Source organism: Meleagris gallopavo, chromosome 2, assembly GCF_000146605.3.
Source record: "Meleagris gallopavo isolate NT-WF06-2002-E0010 breed Aviagen turkey brand Nicholas breeding stock chromosome 2, Turkey_5.1, whole genome shotgun sequence".
Classification (NCBI taxonomy): domain Eukaryota; kingdom Metazoa; phylum Chordata; class Aves; order Galliformes; family Phasianidae; genus Meleagris; species Meleagris gallopavo.
The window spans coordinates 16,543,167-16,569,007 of NC_015012.2; the positions used below are offsets into that span (position 1 = coordinate 16,543,167).

Here is a 25,841-nt window from a genome sequence, read left to right on the forward strand (position 1 = left end):
CATGGGCCCTCTGCGGACCGGGGCGGTGCGGGGAGGGAGGCGAGTGCCAGGGCAGCGCCGAGGGCTGGCGAAAATGGAGCCCGAACGCGTCGTGCTCCCCGTGTCGTGCCGCTCCGCTCGGCGGGCCAGGGCGGTTCGGGAAGGGACGGCAATATGGAAGCCGGGCCGCTCGCTGATAAGGCGGATCGATAGCAACGTGTTAGCGGGGGAGAAGTTATCGGGTACGCGTAATGGAGCCCGCGGCTGGGCGTGGGGGAAGGCTTCTCGCAGATGAGCTCCAAGATTTCACTTGTCTGCTGGCAGCAACCGAACTCAGCCGAAACGGGCTGTTGTGTTCCGCGGCCGAGCCTTCGTCCCCGCCGATGGCAAAGGTGTCAGCCCCGTGTTTTGATGTAGGCTAGGAGCAAGCGCGTTGACTCTCTCTTAAAATCAGAATGGGGAAATAATTTTACACGGAAGGAAGGCGAATCCGAGAATGCAATCGCGACGTTTGCTTTGTGAGCAAGGCTCAAACCACCGCATCGTGATTCTGGAATAGGAGCCCTGCGAAGCCTTCACGTAGCTACTGCAAAACAAGTCTTCAAAACACAGTGGGCCGGGTCAATTATAAAGAACTTAGCACGCTAAATGAACTGCCCCTGACACAAGAGGCAAGTTTACAGCAAGAGACAACTCGTGACTGTTCATAGACGGCACCACAGTAAATAAGCTATTTTTAGTGTAAAGGGGGGAGGGCTGCAGGTCTGCGAGTTTGTTTATTATATTTTAAGGAGCCAGTCTTTTAATACAGGCCTGTTGTAGATGTGGATAGCTCTGTGCTCATTTATGGGAGGCAGGGAGGGGGGGGCGAGGGGTTGACAGCCAGTGGCTAACAGCTGTAGTCTGTCTCTTCCTTCATGAAGGCTATCTCCTATGCAGGGCTGGCTGTTTGGTGGCTGGTAAGTCACATCCTTCATGGTACTTCAGTGAAGCTCTCAAGCTAATTGACTACTTGTTTTAGACATAGGCAGCTGTTTACACGTCTCAGACAACTGAGATAACCTTTTGGACAAGCCTCTGAATCTGGTGGTAGTCTTCTTACTTTAATAAAGTTACTTTTAAATGTGGTTAACTGTTATCGTAGCAGGCGGTATATTTGTGAGGGTGAAACTGGTCGGGTTTTTTTACACTGTATCTCTCCTGCAGCCAGACTGTTGATCTTCTCATGCAAGAGTCAGGATGTCGTTTAGAACATCCTTCTGCTACCAAATTCCGCAATCATGTCATGGAAGGAGAATGGGATAAGGTAACGTAGGGCTTCTAGGACTGTATTAACCACTGTTTAAATTTATAGTATCTATAAGAGAATTCAAAATCCACCCTCCTTATATACTTCTTTTTTGTTTTTGTTTTTTTCTTATGCCGATTTCTGCAGGCAGAGAACGACCTGAATGAACTTAAGGCCTTAGTGCATTCTCCGCATGCAATTGTGGTAAGAGGCACACTTGAACTCTTTCAGAGCTGTATAGTTGGGCTAGTTGAACAGCGTGATCTTTCACTATGGAGTTAGTTCTTATTTTCTTTGTCATTTAAGCAGCTTGCATGCTATCTCAAAATGTACTAACCTTTTCACTCTTTTCTAGAATGTGAGATAGGAAACACCAAAGTATTAAGCCTAGTATTTGTTTTAGTGAATATTTAAAGGTTGTTAAGTATACTTAACTGATGAAATATAGGTCCTCTAACAGACCTAAAATAGGTCTGTTTCCATGGAAATTGCCTGTGTTGAATACTGATTTCAAACTTGGAATCCTTCTCACAATTGTTGTATTTATTGGAGTTAGGTTTCTCTTAAGGAAAGAAAAATTTGGAAGTAAAGATGCAGTAATGCAAATGTAGAGTTGGCATTGTCATAGCACATCCCGGGAATATAGAGGCTGCTGTAGAACGTGAACAATACTGTTGCTTTTCCAGATGGCTTCTAAAGAGCAAATGTATTTGTATTGCTGTTTGGGATTTTATTTGGAGCTTTTTCTCTTTGGCTGGCTTTTTTCAAAGATGAACCTAGAAATAGACGTTTGCAGATCCTGTGACTTGACAATTACAATGTCTGTTGTTATGATTTCAGTTACTTTGAGGAAAGTGTTTCTTGGCTCTCTTTTTCTATTTTGGGATCAAAAATGACTACTTAGCTCTGCAGACTGCCTGTTCTGTTGCGCTTAAATGTTTATTCTAATGAAATGAAGTTAGGACAACTAGAGTCACTTAGGGAGAAAAAAGTGGCAGTGCTTTTTGAAGTGCCTGTGACTGTAAACAGTAAAGAATCAGCTGATGGCTGCTCAGCTCTACTTCTAGCTGATTCATTTGTTGTCAAGACAATTTCCTGTCCAGTGGGGGAGGGAAAGAAAGAGAACAGGAAGTGAAGTAGGAAAAACAGATGTTTAGCAAAACATAGGAGAATTTTTAAGAGAAGTTTACATTCTGCTCTATTGATCTGGCCAAAACGTGACAGTTCTTAATTAGACCAGTTGTTCAGTTTCTCTTTTTTCAGACTTGAGAAAATGAAGCTCTATTCTTCAAATACTTGAGAGCATTGCATGCAGTTCTTGATTGTCTGTAAGCGCTGGAAGTTTGAAACTATTACATGAAAATATGGATGTGATCATTTGAAGCAAATTTTCTCATGTTTCTCCCTACAGAAGTTATAAAGTTTCTTCATACTATTAAAGTGTTTCTCATCTCTAGGAGTTAACAGGTTTTAAGTGTCTGTCATTACTGTACTTTTCAGAAGAAAATAATCTGAGAGAGGAAAAGGAGAAGCTTGTCTTCTGCTCTTTTGATCATCTTTGAAAGCATGCCTCTGTTCTTTAATGTTGATGCTTAACTGCTTTAATAAAACTGGTTACAATACAGATAACTGATGTAGACTGTTACCCAAAAAAAAAAAAAGGAAATAATTTAAGTTGTTCTCCTGTGTCTAAATTTCATGTAATATAAAACAGATAACTTCTAAATATTAGATGTCTTTATTCATAGACAATGATAGTTTGCAAGGATAAGTACAATTCTCTCCATCTTCATGCCCTTCTTCCCCCATTTTTTATTTTTATGTGGGTGAGGGGTAGGAGTTAGTGCAGTCAGCAGCTGGAAACCTAGTAAAAGGCCGTTACAGGTAAGGAGAGATGCTCTGTGCTCCGTAGCTGTTCCAGACTGCAGCAAAGTGAGGGCTAATAAAGATGATAGATGTCCTGATTAAGGAGAGTGCAAACAAGATGATGCTGCAGGTAACTATTCAAAAACAGAAAATGAGATTATTTTTTTTAGGCTTGAATTCTGATTTGTTACTCATACAATGTGACTCAATGCATGCATACAAGAATGAGGACCTAAAGTTTAGATGACACAGTATATAAAAAATTAGGATGCATATTTTGTGTGTGTGCGTTTTTGTTTTTTCCTTCTTTCTTTTCTTGTCTCTCAATATGACCTTGTTAAAATGATGGGGATATGTAACTGCTTTTGAAATGCCTGTTCAGTAAAGGGGTTATGTATGCACTTTGAAAACTCTACTCCTGTTTTAATTGCTGATTTCTTAACTGTAGATTCTACAGTTGAAAACACTGAAGATGAAATGGCTACTCTCTCCATTTATAAACTTCAGATGTGTTTTTAAAAGCTACTTGTGGATGTTGGATGGGGAGGATGTGGATGGGGAGAAGACAGTCTGCTATTTATTTCTGTTTGCATCAACATAACTGAGTGCTGTATATTAACAGTATAGCATGCGATTAGCCATGTTTACTTTTCTAGCATGTAAGATACAGCTGTCTTGAGACAAACTTCAGACTTGAGAAGAGCATAGTAATTAATTCTTTTCCTTGGGTAGCACTTAAAAAATATCAGTTCCTAGTTAGCCCAACATTTTGCTTAGTTTTGAGCTATGCAGGCATATTTTAACATCTAGCTTGGGGAACTGAATGTGGAAGAGAATCTAGATATCCTATGTCTATAGTTTTAATCTAAAATATACTTCACAGTTGTGCACTTTACTTTTTTTCCATTTACTTGAGTTTTCCCCCAAGTTCTGAAAGTATACAGCCTAGAAATACAGCATAGAAAGTTATTGACTTGTGTCAGTGACATGCTCCACCTGCCTGTGTGGCAGCTCTCTTGCACTGAGAGGTGAGCTCCATTTAAGTGACATGATTTGATACACTGGATGCCTTGTTCAATTCTGTAGGGCAGAAAATATTCAGATCTTTACATTATTAGGTCTTACGTTCAAGTTTTGGATGTTGTTAACTGTTTTTATTTATTAGTGTTGTGGTTTTACAAGACTGTCCAAGTGCTAAAGATAAAAGTCATGGAAACCAGGGGCTTAGTGCTGCAGGCCTGTAAGTAGATAGCTACTGTGTTGAGAATATGTGTTGAAACATCAGGTGATCACTTCAACATGTCTTCTGGTTACCTTTTTTCATTTCAAAGAAGAGTTGTTTCAGTATTTTGAACCATAGGCTCTTAGTACAGTAGACTTGTCGAGATATGAAGGTCAAAAATAATAGCAAAATCTAACCCAGAAATTATGTTCTTATGCATCCTGGTCTTAGACTACTGAAGATTTACTACTGTAACCTGTGATCAGAAAAATCTTATTTTCTCAACTATAGTAGGATACTTGTCCTGTCATTTTCAGTTGTTTTAACCTTTAGTTTGTGCTGGTGAATCATGCTGCATGTCAGGTTTCCTAGAACTTTAGATTCTGCAAGGGGCTTTACTGCTAAACATGAATGTTAGTAAATAAAGGCTGTAGTTTGAGTGTACGTAGTCTGGTTTTGCTTTCTTCAAACAAAACAAACAAAACCAGCAACTCTAGTTCTATTGAATGTCTGTGTTTTGCCTCAGGATGACCAGAGGCCCAGCCTGTAATTAAATAATAACCTCTAGAAAAAGAAGTAATGTACTTTATCTTCATCCTGACTGTAGAGTTGAAAGACAGGGTGAGAGGGTGCTAACTGAATGAGAACACTCAGGCTGCTATGATGAAACTGTTGTATTGAGAGTCTTTGATGTTTTTTGTAGACTGAAGAAATTTTTCTATCATTTGCTATAATCTTAAGTGGTGGTAGTGTCTGGATTGAGATTCTTCAACAGTAAAAAAAAAAAAGTAATGATGTTGAATTTCCATTACAAACACTGAAATGATAACAACAAATTCCAGGCGCTTCTATTATATTCTATGTGGTGTAACTCAAATTATAGTAATTTTCATTTCTGTTTTTCATAAGGCAGCTAAAGAATATGGAAAATGAGTAAGTTGTACTTGTGAGTGCACTGCATCTGGTCAGTTTTAGATTCATTGAGTTAAATGGTGGGATTTCTGCTTTTGAGCTGCAGTTGTCAATGTTCCAAACAGTTCTCTTTTCTTCACAGAAGCGATTGTTTAGGCTCTAGAAAAGTTGTTGTGCTCAAAGTGGTCTTATCTACCCTGAGAAGATTGTATTGGAAGTAATTAGCTGTTGTAGGGCATATGAAAGTAGCTGAGAGAAAGGGAAGACAAAACTCAGTTATTCAGTGAAATGTTTGTCAGGCAAGAGACGAGTTGCACAAAAATAAATAGTGGGAAGGAATGTTTTGATATATATATACACACACAGGAAGAAAAAAAAAAAGATACTTGGAAGGATGATGTCACTGGAATCCTTCTGCCTTGAGGAGAATGTATTCATGGTATTGTTTGAGTATGCAGTAGGGTAAGTTTTGGAGCGTTTAATAGCGTAGATATAATAGTTTTCCTATTAACACTTCAGTCTCTGCCTTTATGCTGTCAATATTTTACAATGTGAAGCCGTTTATCTTTTATTCTGATTTTCCATTATTTTAGCAATAGCAGAAGTCTATGGTATACATTGTTCTGAATGTTTTGTATTCCCAATACGCAAAATGTGCACCTGGCACTGATGACCCTTCTTGGGAATTGTATTTTCTAAACCAAAACTGAAATTACACTTCTGTGGATGACTTGACAACAGTATTCTGGATGGTAATGTTCCTGTAATGGTTTCATGGTGCTGTTGAAATTGGCACTGCAAAAACTGGTTTTTAGGGATTTTGTGTGTCTGTATAAAATGTGTTGTTTTTCCTCTGAAGAAATGAAATTAACATGTTACTCTCTAAAAGTAGAGAAGAAAAGAGTAATTAAATACTCTTATTACACTTAATAAGAGTATTTTATTACATTTAAGAGAGTGATAACAAGAAATGAATAAATATTACATGCAGTGACCTAGAGAGGAAGAGTTGAAGGAATTATAGTTTTTGTTATAAACTGGAAACATCAGACTTTTTACTTGTCAGTGATCATCAGTGTGAGGTGACAAAGACGAGTGGAAAAAAAAAAATGGTATGTGACTAGTAGCCAAGCTCCTGTGTGCCTCCTTCTGAGCATGTGTGCAGCTGGGAGAGGAAACTCCTAACCCTCCTGCTGCTGCTGAGTAAGCAAACAGCATGAGGCCTGCTGGCCTAGTGTATGGGAGCAACCACTGGGGTTGGGTTTTGGCTTTTGTTCTTGTTGGTTGGTTCTCTACATATCACCCTAACACAAAAAGAAACTGTTGTACCTGGAGGAAAAAGACAACTGTACAGTGATGCTCTATTTTCATATTTTGTTCTAATGATTCCAAATCCAAACAAACTGAAGAGCTCTATAGAAGATGTAATACAGGCATGCCCTTCGCATACAGGACAGTAGATAGTTGAGGCTTCACGAAGCTTTATGATAATGATATAGCACTGTATATGGAAATGTTATTCTTTTGCAGAACTGAAAGTCTCTGGAAGTTAAAACTGCTTTGTTTTCTAGATAAGATTTTACAGATTTGAAACCTTAAACTTCAGCATAAGCTTTAATAGGATAGAGATATTTTAAACTTCCCAATTATCCCTTTCCTTAAGGAGGCCAGCAGTCCGTCTGAAACTAACAAGTAAACATTGACCAAATATGTGCATGAAAATAGTGAGGTGGTGCTCGAGATCTGACAAAGCAAAGGAAACTGGTGGTTGAATTTGTGGTGTATTCCTTAGAAAAGCAAATATGATTTGCTACACGTGATTTTTATTTTGTTTTTCACTGATATGTGTAGGAATGTAAGTTTTCCTCTTTAACCTGATGACTGGAGACCTCTTATCCCTCTGATAAGTGCTGGCAGTAACAAAGATGTGCAAACACTGAATAGTTTTGTCCAGAATTGGTCAAACTGTCTAAGAATTTGGTATAACTGTAAGTTTCTAAAGAAATGCCTGCTGTTTTTTAACTCCACATGCTTTACTTGTTAGAGTAGTAGGGTTAATTGTTTACTTAAAAACAAAACAGCAAAAAACACCTGGAGAAGGTGAAAGGAAAATGATGAAAGAACAAGAAGTAAAAAGTGACTCCTTAATTTATTTATTTTTATCTTGTGCTCTTGAAAATTGATCAAACACCCAAGGAAAACAACTGAATGTGGTGGTGCTACAAAACAAGACCTCAGGCAGTGTCAGTTTTTTTTATAGCCATATGTTACACAGCTATGCAAACAATCCATGTCAGCTCCTTTGTAAGCAGGATGAGAACTTGTCAAGTTGGCTTCTTGTGTTCTGTGCTGTCATGTGGTCTGTAGTATGTGATTAGCTGCTTTTGGGCTTTTTTCTTGAGCTTTTCTTTTTTCTTGGGCTTTTAAGATTGGGAAGCCTCTCTAATTCAGGGTTGGAAGAACAGTGACTGAAAAGAATGTGAATATGAAATGGAGGCAAGTTGAAGGGGGGATCTGAGAAAGGAGGTAGGAGGATGCCTACATCAATAACTTAATTGCGGCAGTGTTGTTGAAAATCCAGCAAAAAGAAATTGAGTGATGAAACATTAGATGTAGCTGTGTTTCTGAAGGGCATAGTAGAATGGTTTCTACTGTTCTGTTTAGGCTCAAACGTTTTCTGAAACTTCAGTCAACCTTTTTCCCCTGACTGCTGCTTTCTGTCATGTCAGAGGATGAAGTTTTTGCTGCTGCAGCAGAAGTACCTGGAGTACCTGGAGGATGGCAAGGTCCTGGAGGCACTTCAAGTTCTACGCTGTGAACTGACGCCTCTGAAATATAATACAGAGCGCATCCATGTCCTCAGTGGGTAAGTGCTTGGACTTTGAGAGGGCTTTTTGAAGAAATACTGTAGCTTTTATGGTAGCTTGTACTGACTTTGTAAGCTGAAACTGCATTAAAGCTATTATTCTTTTGATAAATAATCTGTAGTGAGATGCACTGTCTAAAGCGGTGAGTAAAGGAAAAGCATTCAGTAGATAATGTTATATTTTTAGATGCATGCGAGTAACTTGATATGATTTTTGTACTGGAACCCAAGCAAATACATATGCATGTATGCTCATTTGATCTTGAGAATTATTGCTCTGTTATCTTACAACTAAAAAAAATATGCTTAAGTTGGTGAATTTAGTCTAGATTGTTCTTAGATGAAAATAAGGTATTTTTACCTTTCTGAAAACACCCCTCTTGGGGTTCTCTTTATTTTCATATCTATTGACAATCTGTAGGTGTCTGTTCTGAAATATGTCTGTATTCTTTGCCTTTGTTCCTATCAGTCTAAGCTTAAGTAACTTGCTTCCAGATCATATATTCTGAAATTAACAATGTTATATATCATGCTTAAAAGTGGAAAGAATGATGCCAGAAAGAGGTCTGTTGGCGTGTGTGTTTTGTTTTTTGTTTGTTTTTTTAAACAGGTATCTGATGTGTAGCCATGCAGAAGACCTGCGTGCAAAAGCAGAGTGGGAAGGGAAAGGAACAGCTTCCAGATCTAAGCTTTTGGACAAACTCCAGAGTAAGATGTTTGAATGTTTAGAGTTTATTTCCACTTCTGTAGATCAAATGCATATTACATAGTCATATATCCCAGGAAATTCATTCTAACTGCATTTACCAGTTGTTGGTTTTCTTGTAGTTCTTAATGTGCATCTGGGTTTTGCTCTTTTATAGCTAATCTTTAGCTCTCATTACTTAGTTCTGTTGCATGCATTAATAATGTAATTTAGTGATTAATTCCTCCATTGGGTCAGGGGAAGGTTTGATTTGTAAGTGCCAGCTATAGTGAGAGGTTGAAACTGTCCTAGAACCACTGTGAATACCAGCAGTAGTTAATAGTGATCTCAAACTGTGCTGTGGATTTCAGTTTCTCCTCTGGTTTCTTGTGGCTTGTGTAACACCGTGGATTTTTGCAGCTCTGATACGTTCTATTCTTCATTTTGGTAGTCTTAGTTGAGAATTTCTCAGATGAGCCCAAGTGATGCTGCTTTATAATCTGACAGATTTTGTTAAGTACTGGGTTGTGAGTGAGCTTGTGTAAATGATGTTTGCTTGCCAAGATGGCATATACTATAGCTGTAAATATCTTGCATACAGCTCTGTTTTCCAGAGACTCATGCTTGCCATGTCTACAGGTATACATCTGGAATTACAAGCTGTGTGCACTCTTTTTTGGCAGCTTTATGCTTTATTCACTGAAGTCTCTTCCAAAAACACTCAAATCAACAAATGCTTTTACTTCTAACTTGGTTCTGATATATGTATTTTTCAACAATTTTTTTAATAGCGTACCTACCCCCATCAGTGATGCTTCCTCCAAGGCGTTTACAGAACCTGCTACGTCAGGCTGTGGAACTACAACGGGACCGGTGCCTATATCATAATACCAAACTAGACAGTAATCTAGATTCCGTCTCGCTGCTTATAGATCACGTTTGTAGTAGGTAAGAAGCCCTTTCTACTTGTAAGATGGATGGCAGTATCTTGTCTGTGTTTCTTAAAATAATTTAATTGTGCCTACTGTTTTCAGGATTGTGAAAATGATTCTAATGTGTTTAACAGTTCTGGGGAAAGACGGGTCTTATAAATTGAATGGTAAGAGGTGGAACTTAGTACATATATACATTGTGTGTATGAAAGGCTTTGGTAGCTGGATATGAGGCAATGGAGCCATACTGAAACTTTAAAATTGTAATTGGGTGGATGTGAGTAGGATATGTTATTATGCCAAGCCTTAGCTACTTGTTGCTCCATAACTTTGGGCAGCCATTCTGTTTATTAGTCAATACGTGACTGCCACGTTTTAACTAGGCTATCACTAGTCCGTTAATTAGACTCTGCCTTCAAGCTTACTGGGATGCAAAAAGCCTGCTGAAGCACACTAAATAAAGTCAACTTCTAGCTTTTAATGGTAAACGATAAGGTGCTTCTAAAACTTATGGGTTAGGGAGCTGAAACATGCAGTATACATTTGTTTAATATCTAATATGAATAAAAAAAGTTTGGGAAAATAGTTCTTAATAAGGTAGTAAAAACTGAGAATCTCTTCTATGTGCATATTGGTGCTGCTTCTGAATCTTTAAAATGCCATACTCCAGACAGAAGCAGGAGGATCTTGGTGTGGTGTATTTTAATTTATTTTAACAAATGCCTAATTTGAATGGCTTTCTTTATACACTGAAAACTTGACCAAGGATCTAAAAATTTAGTGTAGTTTTTTTTTAGAAAACTGCTGTGATACAGTAATATAGGAATGAGGGCTAGAACACCTACAAAATGCAGCCTATGGACAGTATCTTTCTATGTTTTTCCTTTTCCATTTCTTTTCTTTCATGTAGTGGGCTAAAACTTGGGCTCACATGAGACTTTCTTTGTGTCAAGGTTAGTTCATCTGAAAAGTTAAGTACTATCTGATGAACTTGCTTTTAGAGATTTTTATGAACTCAGCTGCTTTGAATGCTTAGAATCTGTTTTGAAAGATACAGACTTTCATAGTACTTGCTTGTAACCATCTTAAGGTTTTAAAATTAATATAACTGGTACTTTATTCAAGTAAGTGTTTTTAAACTGTTGTTACACTTTCAGTCTGCTGCATCACCTTGTTCTAGTAGTTTCTCACATGCATGGACTTTTGAATGTTGCTCATTTTAAGAGCTATTGGAAATTATCAGAGAAAGGAATTGTGGCTTTCCCTACTTCAGAAGTGAGTCTTAAACTAGCAGAGTGGTTTAGTCTTTCCACAAGCCCATAAATAACAGTAGATCTTCTGTAGAAGAGTTCAGTGTGTTTAATCAAACCTTAAAGAGCTTAAAGTCAACTGTAAAGAGCATGAAAGTGGACTAGATAGAACTAGATACCACGTAATAAATGTGGACTCCAATTCCACTGATCTGAATCTACTTGCTGACATGAAAGTTTGGCCAAAATAATATTAAAAAAAAAAGAAAGAAAAAAAGAAAAAAGCAACAGAAGCTCTTCAAAATAAAGGCTTCCTTCTGTCCTCAACTCAACCTGTTGTAACTACCTATTGCAGGGGTCTGAGATCAGTATGTGATACGCTGTACATGCTGCAATGCTTGGGCATAATGAGGTGAGTTAAAGACAGTGGAAGCCAAAATTTGATTAAACTGACAGACGCAACAGTAGTCTGTTTAGACCACTTAAGTACTGTAACAGCTAAATAATGAAACACTGACAACTTTACTTTTTTAGTTGGAACTAATGTTTTGGACTTCTGGCAATACTTTAAGTAAGCATGCTTAAAAGTGCACTAATGGGTAGAATGTTCGACTAAATAACTTCATAAGAGCAGGTGGTAAGAGAGAGGAAACTGCTGAGAGTGAAGGTGATACATGGAGTCTTACTGTGCATTCTGTTTTGATAATAGATGCTCTTGGAGGGGGGTGATCACTTCCGTGCGTGGGTCACTCTGGAAGTAATGCCTTCTGTTTATTTACAACAGACACAAAGAGCACAGTAACGCTATTTGATAGAGCGAATTCTCAGCTACAAAATGCTATTTGTCAACGCAGTCACCTCCATGAGCTATGCATTTTTGCCAGTGTTAAACAAGAGCCTGCATGCTGCACTCGTTGAAGTCTGGCTGCCTAAAACATGGCTTGTCTTTCACATTGCTATTACTACTGCTGAAATGCACTGTGCACCACCTCACCATGCTGTTATTCACTGTTTGGTCTCCATAAATGCTCAGCAAGCATTGATGAATGTCAGTGGGCTTGGTTTTTTCTGCATGGAGGAAATCAGTCATACTCCTTTGCTCCATACGCACTTCCGTGTCAGATGCCATTGTGTCAGAGTGTCCCTCTGCTGCCATCTGTTGCACAGCAACAAAATGTAATGGAATATGGGTGGGAAGGTTCCACTTCTACTGCCATACCACCATCACCTGCCTCTGATGTCATGAGCCAACATAATAAAATAGGAGGCATTACTTTTGGAGCAGCTCTTGTGTTTACGTGTCTGAATTTTTACTTATTTACTTATTTTTACCTGGAAAGCCTTTAGATGGCTTTTGTTTTCCCCTAGAATTTTCTAGGTTTCATGTAAATACATTTAAGTCTGAATTCACAGTGAAACCCAAGAGAAATGAATGCTGTTGCATTTCTGCATGCTTCTACTAGGCTAATGCAGTATTTTTAAAAAAGAACTCCTGTAGAAACTGAAGAATAAATCTTTCATTCTACATACAGTGAAAAGTAGCTGTTAGTAGTAGTTAGATTTAGGATTCTGTACATGCAACAGTAGATAACTTTATTAGATACTTTATTTCAATATGTGAACAACATGACTCAAGTATGTTGCGCTGAACAGAGCAACTTGTAAGGAAACAAAAAGCAAAACAGTTTGAGTTAAAATAGCATCTCATTGTGTGGACAAGAAACTGTTGAATAACTGCAGCATTATTTAATGTATCGCTTGTCTGTGAAGTAAGTCTTGCTGGGTTCTGTTTCATTTGGTGGACTTTTGAGAGAGCTCTGATCTAACTGAATTGTGGATAGCATACTTCAACGTTGGATGTGTCTGCAGCAGTGATCTCAGCTGTGCTTGTTAACTTTTTTTTTTAGTAACCTCAAGACTTCATTTCTGTGGAAATGGTGTACTCCAGCACTATGCTGCTGCTTCTTCATGTCTTTAAGAAAAGCACCCAGGGTTTTAATTTTGTAAAAACAGCGCTTGTATTTTTAGTAGAGTGTTTCTTCTAGTGGCATATGCTGAAATAGATGCCTTGGGATGCAGTATGCCCTTTTTACTTTGTATGAATTACGGATGAAGAATCTTTAACTTTCAAGAAGGAACTGCTGCTCTGAGGAGAAATATTAATTTACTACAACACGGCTAAATAATAATGAAGCCTAGCTCTTGCTGTAGGTGCAGGTATCTGTGTAAGGACTTGTCTACCTCCCTTTAGGCTTCAATAAAGCAAAGTCATCTTTCATGGGTGGAGCTTTTAACCTTGGACTCAGGGCTGTTCCAGTGGCAATTAGACAACTCCTGGTCAGTTTAAGGCAGAATAATGCAGAATAGACTTGTATGTCTAGTCACTTCTAATAGGCTAACACCAAGGGAAGGTGGGTGCAGGTATGTGTATATACAATGTGGTTATCCTCCCCTATCATAAAACAGGAAATGAGGGGACGGGTGGTGGTTAAGTGTTGCTCAATGGTCTTTAAACACAGACCAGGATGCATCTTCTAATAGAAGGAAATGAACTGAGAGTATGCAGTCATTCTATTAAACAGAAAATTGTGGTTAAAAAGGAGTTTTTCAGGGTGTCTGCCAGCCTGGCTACCACCAACTGTATATTAAAATACAGATGTAAGGAAGTAACCCTTCTTAGGCCAGCTTTTTCTTCTAATGAGTGCAGCTGTGCATTCACATAGGATATTGTTTTTAGAGTAGTAACTTCATATGCCTTTAGAGCTGTGTTGCCCTGTTGTGCTGGGCACCATAAAAACTCACTAAAAGATTAACACTCTCCAGGATATCTGTAGTTCAGGAATAAGTGTTAATGGTTAGGTGTTAACTTTTAGTGCATCCAAACACTGAACTTCATAACTGCTGTATTACTTACATAAGCAGTCATCTACTCTAAAAGTCTGTGTTTACTTTAGACTAGCTCCCAGTTTCTCATGTAATGGGCAAGCAGTGGATGAAACAGAATGTGACTCCTGATCTTAATATTTTGACTGTTAGGATGTAACTAGAAGATTAAATATTAGCTTTAGGGAAATGCTTGATTCTTTTAGTAGTTTATCATGTAATATTTAGTTTGATAAGCATTTAATGCATTACGAAATAGTGTGGCTTTGATCAGGGGAAGCCCGTTTGGGTTGAACACTTAAAGCGTTATTAACATGGTGAGGATGGTGAGGCCCTGGTACAGGCTGCCTAGAGAAGCTGTAGGTATTCAAAGCCAGGTTAGATGGGACTTTGGACAGCTTGGTCTGCAACCCTACCCATGGCAGGGGATTGGAACTGGATGAACTTCAGAGTTCTTCTCAAAACAAGCCATTCTATGATTCTGTTGTGTTATGCTTAAAGTTGTATGTGGTACTCTACAAGGAAAATGTAAAATAAAAAAAAATGAAAAACGTACTACGCAATGAAGAAAACCCACAACTTGCTGCAAGCTCATGTTCAAGAAAGACTATTCTTTTATTCAACTTCTAAGAATTATTTTTAAGTATCTTGCATGGTTTGGCTATTAAATACATTAAAAGATTTTGCATGTTAATAAAATTCTTCGTGCATGATTCAATGAGACTGACTCTAGTATTTTCTATGTATCACAGAAGTGTACAGTAAAAAAGCTGTTCCTGTCCTAATGAGGTTAGGTTTATTCCAGGTTATATGAAGCATAATGAATTATGTGAGGGTAATAAGACTATCTCTACAGTTAGTTAAGATTACTTGATACTCTGAGTTTTTTTCAGACTTGTCTGGCACTTAAATACATTCTTAATTTTTATTAGACTGGTTGGGTCTTGTTTTTGTATATCTTACTGCTTTCTTTTTTGTTGTTTGTTGTTTTTGCTTAATGCATCCCTTTCTTTTTTTCCCTAGGAAACAGTTCCCTTGCTATACACAGCAGATACTAACGGAGCACTGTAATGAAGTGTGGTTCTGTAAATTTTCCAATGATGGCACTAAACTAGCAACAGGATCCAAGGATACAACTGTTATTATATGGCAGGTTGATCCAGTAAGTGTGCAACATATGTTAAAATGTGTGAGATTTTTTTCCCTTATATATCCACTTTTTTGCTGGAATGGTTTCATTTTATTTTATTTTTTTCCTAAGACAGGTGTGTACTGTAGCCCACAGAGTAGGGTATTTGTCTAGGATGTAAAAAACTGAAGATCACAGTCAGTTTGAGTTAGTGAAGACACCTGAATACCCAATGCCTGTAGGGCCTGAAATGTTGGCTGCTAGAATGGGAACTCCCTGTGCCCCCTAACCAGCACTGCTGAGTAGAGCCTGCTAGTGCCCTCCAGGGGTCCTTCTTAGCTTGAAAGCTTTGAGAAACATTGGATGAAAGCAGAAGGAGCATGGTGGTGTTAAGAGATAATCACTTTCCTCTAAGTGACTTGCTAATATATGTGATTAAATCTCTTAAATTAACCTGTGGCTACGCTTGAGTTTAAAGAAGTCTGTCCATCTCACATTACTTCTGAGTAATAAAATGGTGTATGCTTAAAGTTGCATCATTATATCACTTCTCATTAGTTTCTATTTTGTCTTGGTTTGAGCTGACAATTTAAACGCTTGGCAGAATCCACTCATGTGGGAGACTGTACCCAGCCATTACCGTACAGGCCACGTTTTTAGTTTGTACCAAATGTGAGCCACCCTTCCTCTTATATCAAATATACAACAGATACAAGATTTGTATTTCCTACCTGTATCTATTCTTACCTAAATAAAAAGTTCAAGTGAATCTATGACTACTGTCTTCTAGAAATAGGATGAAAGTATGACCCTATCTTTCATAACTGAAGGCTGTCAATAAACTTTAATATATGCAACAAGTAGCTGGAGTTGTTAATGCTTGTAAAACACTATCAGAAATAAGATTCCTACAGGTCTTAACAACACGTTTGCAGAGTGTTAAGCTAAGCAGATGATCAAAGGTTTTTATGGTCCTATACAAACTTCAGTAGGATTTGAGAGCTGAATTTGATCCTTTTCTACAATCTCACATTTAGTTAAGAAACTGTATAGTTTTAGTCCTTTTTGATGTTCAGATAATGGGAGAACTTACAACCTTTTGATTGTGTATAATTATATACATCTTATATTAGCAATTAGCAAACTTTCAGGTGTAGAACTGTTGTTTGGCTTTAGTCGTGTTACTGGATCCAATGTGCTCTGAGCTGAGAGATCTATAGTAACATAATCTGACTTCTGTGCTTAATGTGATTTTTGAATTAAAAAAAAAATCAACAGCAATTCCAATTAAATTGAGGATCAAATGGCTTTGCTGTTGATTTGTTACTTGACTTTGTGGTTGACAACTTTTAATTCACAACATTCTGATGGTACATTTCATAGTGAATTGCTACCTAACCAAATAAACACATTGTGTTTTAGGTTATCTTAACACTTTGGTTTGTGGGTTGTTATGGGAACAAAATCTCCAGTAAAGAGTAGAAAAGCTGTGTAGAGTTCTGTTTTCTGTATTTGAGTGCAGGCGGGGGGGAGGGAAACCTCTTAAAACACTTCAAGAAGGTAGACTTCTAAATTACATGAAGCTACGTAACTCTGATTTCAAATTTGCCAGAGCATACTTTTCACATTTCCTGCAGCAGCTGACAATGTCTTTTGAGTAATAAATTTAATCAGATTCTCAAGCCTTTAGGTAAATAAATTTATTCTAATCTGCCTGTATAAGCTGTAAAGAAACAACCATCCAATTCTGGGCCAATGATGGGGGCACACTGTTCTAAACGTGTTTCTTTTCCATACTAATGTATTACTTCCTTTTAAGACCCATCTATTTGTCATCTAATCTGTTTTAACTTCTGTTTTCATTTTCATTTGCTCATTTTGCTGTTCTTTCAGCAATATTAAATAATACCTTGAGTAAACTAGATTTGAGTGTGGAATGCAATTATTTGACTGCTACAAAGTGTGGCAGAATCCCTAAAGCACAAGCATTAGGCATCATCTTGTCTGAAATGCATCTTCTTTAGTAGAGCTTGCCATTAACTTGTTTCTTACTGAAAACTACTACTTTTACTACTACTTAAAAACTATTGACAGATGTTTGACTTCTCAGCCAAGGAGCTTAATCATTACAGACTTAATAGCTGAATAGTCTTTTCTTCTTCGTAACAAAAATTTGGGAAGTTATATGTAAGGGGTAGAATTGCTAAGATTTGTTTCGGTGACAGATGCCAAGCAAACTGACTAAATTTGGGAATGTTTACCTGAGATACCTGCTGTTATAGTGAGAGCAAGACAAATTATAGCAGTCCTATTGTATTTGTAGAGAAGGATGAGAACAGTATGAGAGTGACAGCCACAATTCCTGTCATTATAAGGGAAAAATGATACGCATCCTGTTCCTCTTGCCTCTCAAATGAGGTGCTGTAGAAGTGGCAGGCTACACTTCCACTGGGATTAAAGTTTAAAAAAAAAAAAAAAAAAAGGCAGCAGTTGCAGACAAGCTCCAGGATGAGAGGTGTCAGATGTGACTCAGTTCCTTTACAGATCGGTTCAGATAGAGACCCGGCAGTGTCTAATGCAGGCCAGGAATAATGAACAGAATGAAATAGGAGAGGCCTTGAGAAAGTCTGTGCGTTTGCTCCTGTTATTTCTGTTCTTTGAAGATTGTTCTTAGCCCATTTTCTTTTGAGGCATTTTTCAGCCAGCAGAATGAGGAAAGCTTCAGGCTGATGGAGTTGTTGAATCCCTCACAGCTGATCCCAGAAAACAGACTCTGTCAGGCTCTTTCTTTGTTGATAATGTTCTTTCTCTGGAATCCCAAGTGAAGAGATGTTCTGCTGCCTAATGCTAAAATAAACAAAAATGGGACAGTTTGGGAAATCGCACACTTTCAAACGAGTCAGATTAATTTTGAAGAGAAGTATGAGGCAAAAACAGCCCCCTCCCCAGTGAAACAAAACCAGAAAACAAAGAAACCTTCACAAAAATTGTTGTAAGCAATTCAGCAAAATCTGTTCTATGCAGCATGTCACTGTAATTCAGAAGTTAATGTATGATTTTTTCACAGTATCTAATTGTACTACTTATCCTCATAAGAAGATGCTCGAAAGTCAAGTTCCTTTGACAAGTCAGCATTAGAGCAGTTGTAAGATAAAGCTCATATAAGATATTTCTGCGTGTGCAAAGTATGCTTCATTCACAGAGTCTGGTGGAAAGGATGCAGAGCTTGTTGTAGGCAGCGCTTCTGAGAAAAAGAATACCTCACGTGTGAGCTTTTAAAGATATATATTTCTGTGAAATCTATTTTTGAGCAATGCACAAATATACTCAGGTTATTTAAAAAAAAAAAAGCACTTAATGATGCGGGTTTTGGTTATTAATTCTGCTTAAATATAACAGTTTTCCAACATGTTCGTGCTTTACTTTTAAGGAAGTAACTTAATTCCATAAAATATGGATAACCGTACTTCTGTATTCCAGTAGAGGTAGGGACTTGTTTTAGCATGTAAGGTTTCTGTAGTATTGAGTGTCATGTAACATAAAACTGTACACAACGACATTTTGTGAGTTCCACGTTCAGAAGAGTCATGGAACATTAGAACCAAATACCTACACGTTCTTGTTTGTTTTTCATTTTTGGCTTTTGTTTCTATTTTTGCACGAGCTTTTGTCTGATGGTCATACTCTATAAACTAGCAACTGCTTTTCCAGTAAGAACTTATTCGCGTGACTTGTAAAGTGGACTTATAAAATGCCTGTGCCAAGTTGCATAAAGTAAAGTGTCCGTGCTGTACTTGAACATGTTGTACATACGAAATGTGGTAGGAGTTCATTTGTATTGCCTCAACAGAATCTCTCTTGTTTCAGGATACTCACCAGCTAAAACTACTTAAGACATTAGAAGGTCATGCATATGGAGTCTCTTATATTGCTTGGAGTCCAGATGACAACTATCTTGTTGCCTGTGGCCCAGATGATTGTTCTGAGCTTTGGCTCTGGAATGTACAAGTAAGTGGTGACTCAGAGTATAAAAAATAAAACTGTGGTCAGCTTGCAGCTTTTTTTTAAAAGAAGATATATGTTAATGTAGATATATATAAATCTATTAAAAGGAAGGATATCAGTTCTTCAAACTTTCTGTACTAAAGTGTGAGCATGTAGAAAACAGACTGAACTTTTTTTCCCTAATTTGGGAAACAGCCAAGTTCTGTACTCATTTTGTACGGAACTGAAAATAGAGTTCGAGTCTGAATGCCTGAGACTGCGTAGCAATTCTGATGTATCTGATGACTGACTCTTCATTTCTAAGAAGGAATTGCACAATTCCACAAGACCAGAGAGCTGCTGAAGAGAAGAACAGCAGAAATAAAAAGAAACAGGACAGAAATACAATCTAAGGAGAGAAATAATTAGCAGAAGATTTTAGAAATAGTGTGCATCTTTTAATTTATTTCTTGTTGTTTTGTGTCACCCTCCCAGTAGTTCCCCACAGAGACTCAATCTTCCGTCTTTCAGTCAGAAAATAGGGAATTTGGCTATTTTCTCCATGACTTTGAAAACCCTTTTCTGCTGTTGATTTTTATGGGCAGCTGAGTTGATACAAAAGCTCCCCTAGCTTCAGCTGTAGGCTGTATAGTCTTTATTGTACTGTTTAGACTCTGAACTAATTTAGTTCCCTAGAAACAAAAAAAAAAAAAAAAAAGGTTTTTTTTTCCACCCTTGGAATACTTTTGTTCTGTTTCAATTTATTTAATTGGCTTAGTGAAGTAAGTTGGCTCAGTGAAGAGCATTAGAGCTGGCACGAGGGAATAGAGAGAAACCCTTACTGTTTTGGCAATGGTAAGCCATTTGTTGGCTCTCTGTCCTGTGAAACAGCAGTGTTATGAGCTAGGCATGAAAGCTGAAGTTTGACATGAAGAGCTTCAGCTTAGTGAGGAAAATGTTCTGCATATATATGTATATTTTTACTAAACATGGTCTTGTCATCTGTTTTCTTTTGTTCTGCTGTAGCCTTCTCACTCCCCATGTTTTGTTTTGTTTCATTTTGTATTTGTATATCTTGGTCTTACACTTTCTTCTGAGTTGAATTCCCTTCTTTAAACTGCAATCTCACAGTTGTCTGATGTACCCACTACTTCACCCCTCTTGATTTGAGGGGCGAAATGATAAATTTCCCCAAGTCTGAGGAAATGCTGGAGATGCTGTGGTAACTCTCTCTTTTTATTGCATTATTCATAGGGTTTTTTTGTTTGTTTGCTTGCATGTTTTGTTTCTTAAATTAGTGTTGAAATGTGTGTACTTCCAGCTACTGCAAATTAGATAAAGTTATCAGTATCATTTTGGGAGAGGATTCTCCTGGCTGGTATCAGGCATTACTGTCTTATTTTCCAGACTGGGGAACTGAGGACAAAGATGAGCCAATCTCATGAAGACAGTTTAACAAGTGTGGCCTGGAATCCTGATGGGAAGCGTTTTGTAACAGGAGGTCAGCGTGGACAGTTCTATCAGTGTGTAAGTTCTCTGTATCTGTCACACTGAAAACAAAGATAGAAAGAAACATTTTGTCGCAGTCCAATGTGAGTTTTGATGCTTTTTTTAATTTTATTTTGTGTATGTATTTAAAAATGAATCTTCACAGATAAGCTTTAAAAAAAACCTTCAAGTACTCTGAAATTTGTATGTACGATACGCAGATGATATTATTTCAGCTGTGTTTCTGTTGTAGTAGTTAGTAGGGCTCAAACACATTCACAGAGCAATTACCTTGCATAAGGGAGGATTTGTGGGCTGGAAATTTTTGTCATAGCTTCTTTTGAAAACAGACCATTAAAAAGCAGTGCCTTTGCCCATATATTTTGTTTATTCCTCAGAATTTTGTATGCCTTCTTTTAGTTTTTGCATGCTGTCATTGCCTAGTGTAAACAGAAATTTGAAGCCCTCATTTCATAATTAGTGTTAATTTTTAGATAGTGTTCTGCAGTCTCACCCATACTCTTACTTGTCATCTGACTTGGTGTCCGGAATGATGCTGCTGTATGCAAACCTCACTTACTGCATTAGTGAGCTTGCAGATTGCACCCTGACATGAAGTACTTGCTTCTTTTCTGGTTTGGTATGTGCAAAGAAGGGGATTCACACCTCTCCAGGACAGATAGTTACAAAAGTTCTTCAGTTAATCCAATCCAAGTCCTAAATCATTAAGTCCTCTTCATTAAATGGTAAGATTGCTTTTTGTAGCTGCTGTGTGAACAGAAGGTGGAAAAGATGTTTGTCGCATAACTCCTCCAGAAACCTGAACCTAAAAGCTTGTTTATCTATCTATTTATTCATTCTGATCAGGACTTAGATGGTAATCTCCTTGACTCCTGGGAGGGGGTCAGAGTACAATGCCTTTGGTGCTTGAGTGATGGAAAAACTGTTTTAGCGTCGGACACACACCAGCGAATTCGGGGTTATAACTTTGAGGATCTTACAGACAGGAACATGTAAGTACCAGGTTTTGAATTCCCAGCTATGTGAGAAGAACATTGAGAAAGTATGTGGGGCAGGATGAGAAACAACTTCTTGGAATGCTCTCTGTATTAAATGGAGAATAACATAGGATAAAAATTTGTGCTTTCCAACTGCAGCTAGATGTGTAAGGTCAAGTATTAGGAATAATTTCATAAGCACAGCAGTTTTCTTGTCAGTGTTTTGGCATTTCTGTTGTTGTGTTGTGCTTGCCTCACATATATAGTATATCCATATATTAATATATCCTGCTTTGAAGTTAGGAGCTGTATTTGAGGCTTCAGGGCCATTTAGTCCTGGAATTTATCATAAGTATAAGAAAACTAACAAACTGTTGCAGGCCTGGCTAGTATTGACATAGAGACATACTAAATATCAAATAGAAATTCAAATTCAGCACTGTCTTTCTCTGTTGATAGAAGCGCAGAGATGGGACGTACTCTTTATCATGGTGTTGCATTATAATCTGGTTAAGCTTAACAGTGATGTCTTTCAATTTCAGAGTACAAGAGGATCACCCTATAATGTCGTTTACTATTTCAAAAAATGGCCGCTTAGCTTTGTTAAATGTAGCAACTCAGGTGAGTTTGTGACAACAAATGGAATTGGAAATAAATCTGTTTGCAACTACTAACTGCTTTTAATTTTAATCTTTGCTTTTATCTTGATGGAAATTGGAATATTTGATATTAACCAGTTGTATTTAGTTTAATATGAAGACAATGTCATACTACGTTTGTGAATATCCTTTGACAAGAAGGTAATCTTATCCTTGAGACTGACTTTTTGAATTGATTTATAATCAAGGCTTTAATACTATGAAAAATGTATTGTTAAATGTAATTATCTGGCAATAACACGGAGAAACCAGAAAATGCAAGAATTGTGGGAGGTTGAAACACCTGGGGGTGAATAGAGGAGGTGTTGGGATTAAATTAAAATATATGTATTTCTGGTTTGGAGACCTTGATTAAGTATAGTTTTCAAAATGGACGGTGGTACGCCAGGAAGTTGAAGCTAGCAACTTAGAATATCTTTACTCTCTTGATCTAGTAACACTATCAAAGTTGCCTGAAGTAGAGCACTTTCATCGTATTTAAACTTTTTATAAAAAGTTTTCATAAGAATGGAGTGGATAATGTCCAGTGGTTTAAAACAAAAAATCTTCTGTACTTCTGATTCACAGGGAGTTCACTTATGGGACTTACAAGACAGAGTTTTAGTGAGGAAGTATCAAGGAGTTACACAAGGATTTTACACAATTCACTCATGTTTTGGGGGTCATAATGAAGACTTCATTGTGAGTGGCAGCGAAGGTAACATCATCCCTTTTGTACAGAAAACTGGAACGCTGTATCCTTCCTATACCTTACTTTTATAATGTTAGCATCTGTATTCTCTAAAAGCAAACAAATGCTTCATTAAATAAATCTGAGGAGCACCAAGATTATCGCATACTTCAAGAAATAACTGTGTGCTAGCAGAACGAATCTTTTGAGAGAATGGTGCTAGGAGAAAGCACTAATGAATTTATTGTGTTGTCCTCTAAAGCATCTGAACAGTTTTAATTAAAAGTGGGTGGGGTGTTCTTGAGGGTTTTTTCTTTCTGTGGTAGGAGGCATTTATGGTTTGAATCAGAAATACTACCACAGAGTAACAGCCTAATTTGCCTGTTGAAGGTACAGGTGCGGTGAGGTGATCTGAATTTCAGTCAGAGTTGCCAGCTTCATTACAAAGGAGTAGTCTCAAATTAAGCAGTTGCTGACACATTCTAGAAGGGCTCCTTAGTAATCAAAGGCTTTGTGTGATGTGTTTTTATTCAACTTTTCTGTGGTAAGGAAAGAAATTATTAATGGTTTGTATCTTGAATTGATTCAGTTCTGTCGCTGATGTAGTGCCATCACCTCCCACACAGGTTACATGCGGGGCTAAGGATTACACTTGAAATATAATTGCTGTGTAACTCTCCTATGTTAGGAAATAGGACCAGGACATTACTAATATCCTCTTTTAGAAAACAGCAAATACATCTAAAATCTTGTTCTTTGACAAGGCCCGCTGGTAGATGATACTGACTGAAGGTCAGCATCTCCAATCCAGTGTGAACCTCTATGGATCAACAAGTTCCCTGTTTTCATCGTCTGTAAACTACTCAGCACTGGTAGAAGCTTATGGCACCTTATTTAGATTTGGACTACCTGAGGCTATTGCCTCTGCACAATTTGTAATTGTTGCAAATGTGGCTACTGACAAAAACTCTCTGTTTAAACAAACAAAGCAAAACAATGAAACAAAAATGTAATGGATTACATTGTCATAACCTCTTATGCTTAGGTGGTTGCCCTGTCAGCTAGGTAGACCTTTTTTTCCTAACACTTTAATCAGTAGGAAGAAAACAAAGGTCTCTTTCTGAGAGGGAAATTGACTGCTGCCTTACTCTAGCTAATGTGTTTTTTCTAAAATAAAATGCAGGCATTCTGACAGGCACCAAAATACTGGTTTGTGTTTAGGCTTTGATTCTCCCAGACAGCAGAGGCTTGCGTGTCCAGTATTTAAGCAGAGAGTGAATTGTGTTATTTGATGAATAGTGTGGATGTGTAGTCTCCTGAAAACAACCAGAACATTTGCATTAATACAAGTGTGTGTAAAGGTGTTGTACTCAAATGAGCTGGTTCAGCAGAAGACATTTGAGTTATCACGTGATTCCGTGATGCTGTTCTAGCAGGTAGGTCAGAAAGCAAGTTTGTTTTGTAGGGGATTGGGAAGAGGAGTAGAGAAGGATTGTTTTGTTTGCTAACTCTTCAGAGTGATTTATGCATTAAAACCTTCCAAACAGATTAAAATACCTCAAGTCAATGTGTTAGGACTTAATGTTTTTGTAATGCCAATAATGCTTGTTCAGTTCAAATAGCTCTATTTGGAATATTCCAAAGGCTTACCTACCAAGATCAACCCACACGTTTGTTAAAGGCTGCTAATCTACTGTTGGGAGGAAAAAAAAAATGCTTAGTCCTAAGTGTGGTTGGTTATAAAACAAAACATTAAAAAATTGCAGTGGAGTGTTTGACCATTTCACTTTTTCTTGTTCTATGTTGCAACAAAGAATTAAAAGCTTCCTTTCACAAAATAAGATCTGCAGGATTGTTTATTGCATCTATTTGTACTTGAATGCAACTCAAGAATGAATTGTTGTCAAAAGCAGAAATAGCTTGTAATTTGAGACAGTAAGTGGAATATTGCTAAGTCTCTAGTAGCAAAATTTATTCCATTAACTGCAGAGCTGTGATCTTATCTAGTGTATAGTAACGTGGTGGTTGTAAATATTCTAGTATTTGTGATTTATAATCATGTACCAATCTGTAAATATGATTGTTTAAAAAACAACTAGTAATAATGTGAATGTTCCCTTTGAATAAGATTACAACTATATAGTCTTAAGAGAAAGTAGCTCAGCTTGTTTTTTATCTATATAGTGGCTTATTTGCATTATAGTCACTTGTTTTTCCTGTGAGGCTTAAAAGGAAGCAGCATGCCCTCAGTGGAAGATCTTTGCCGATGCTCTTTTGATCGCTTTCAGAAGAAAAAAATTTAGTGCTGTTGCCCATTCAACAGATGCAGGTTTTATAAGAATGCTCATGTCTTTGTAATTGCTGAGAGCTTGCATGGAATTGCTGCTAAATATAACATAACAAACTGATCTGTGTAGAGCAATGTTTCTCACGTTTTTTCTTTAATGCACGTTTTCTTTAGATCACAAAGTATATATTTGGCACAAGCGTAGCGAGCTGCCAATTGCGGAGCTGACAGGGCACACACGGTACTGTTAACTGTGTGAGCTGGAACCCGCAGATTCCATCCATGATGGCCAGCGCCTCTGATGATGGCACTGTTAGAATATGGGGACCAGCGCCTTTTGTAGACAACCAGGATATTGAAGGTGAGTGTGTGTGTGTGTGTGTGTGTGTGTGTGTGTGTGTGTGTGTGTGTGTGCGCCTGTTTTCTAATTGCTATGAACTGCCTCAGTGGGTTTTCTGTGCTGTGAAGAAGCGTTTCCAAGATGATGCTCACATTTCTCACATGGCACACAGAAGACTGTGGTGTCACTGAGACCTCACTATTACATTAACTAACTTGTATAGATTTCTTAAACATTGCCCGTAGTGCTTGAAGTGCATGTGATGTCATTAACATTTAAATAATGCATTCTGAGCAAATATCATGCTATTACAATGCTTACGAAAGTATTCTCCTGAACCTGGAGAGTGTGAAATTTTTGCACCCTACAAGCTGTACACGGTTGATTCATTCCTGATCATCAG

General features: G+C 37.7%; 1 protein-coding gene across 1 annotated transcript in view; it reads left to right on the forward strand.

Moving 5' to 3' along the window:
• Positions 1 to 50: 50 nt before the first annotated feature.
• The window catches only part of WDR26 (WD repeat domain 26), a 31,905-nt gene continuing 6,114 nt past the window's right edge, over positions 51 to 25,841 (forward strand). Inside the window, 14 exon segments of the mRNA XM_010706664.3 lie at positions 51 to 650; positions 1,186 to 1,285; positions 1,415 to 1,471; positions 7,997 to 8,133; positions 8,744 to 8,841; positions 9,610 to 9,766; positions 14,907 to 15,045; positions 18,880 to 19,020; positions 20,404 to 20,523; positions 21,352 to 21,497; positions 22,025 to 22,103; positions 22,709 to 22,838; positions 25,273 to 25,340; positions 25,342 to 25,459. Coding sequence (XP_010704966.1) covers positions 1,205 to 1,285; positions 1,415 to 1,471; positions 7,997 to 8,133; positions 8,744 to 8,841; positions 9,610 to 9,766; positions 14,907 to 15,045; positions 18,880 to 19,020; positions 20,404 to 20,523; positions 21,352 to 21,497; positions 22,025 to 22,103; positions 22,709 to 22,838; positions 25,273 to 25,340; positions 25,342 to 25,459 — 1,471 coding nt within the window. The 5' untranslated portion in view covers positions 51 to 650; positions 1,186 to 1,204.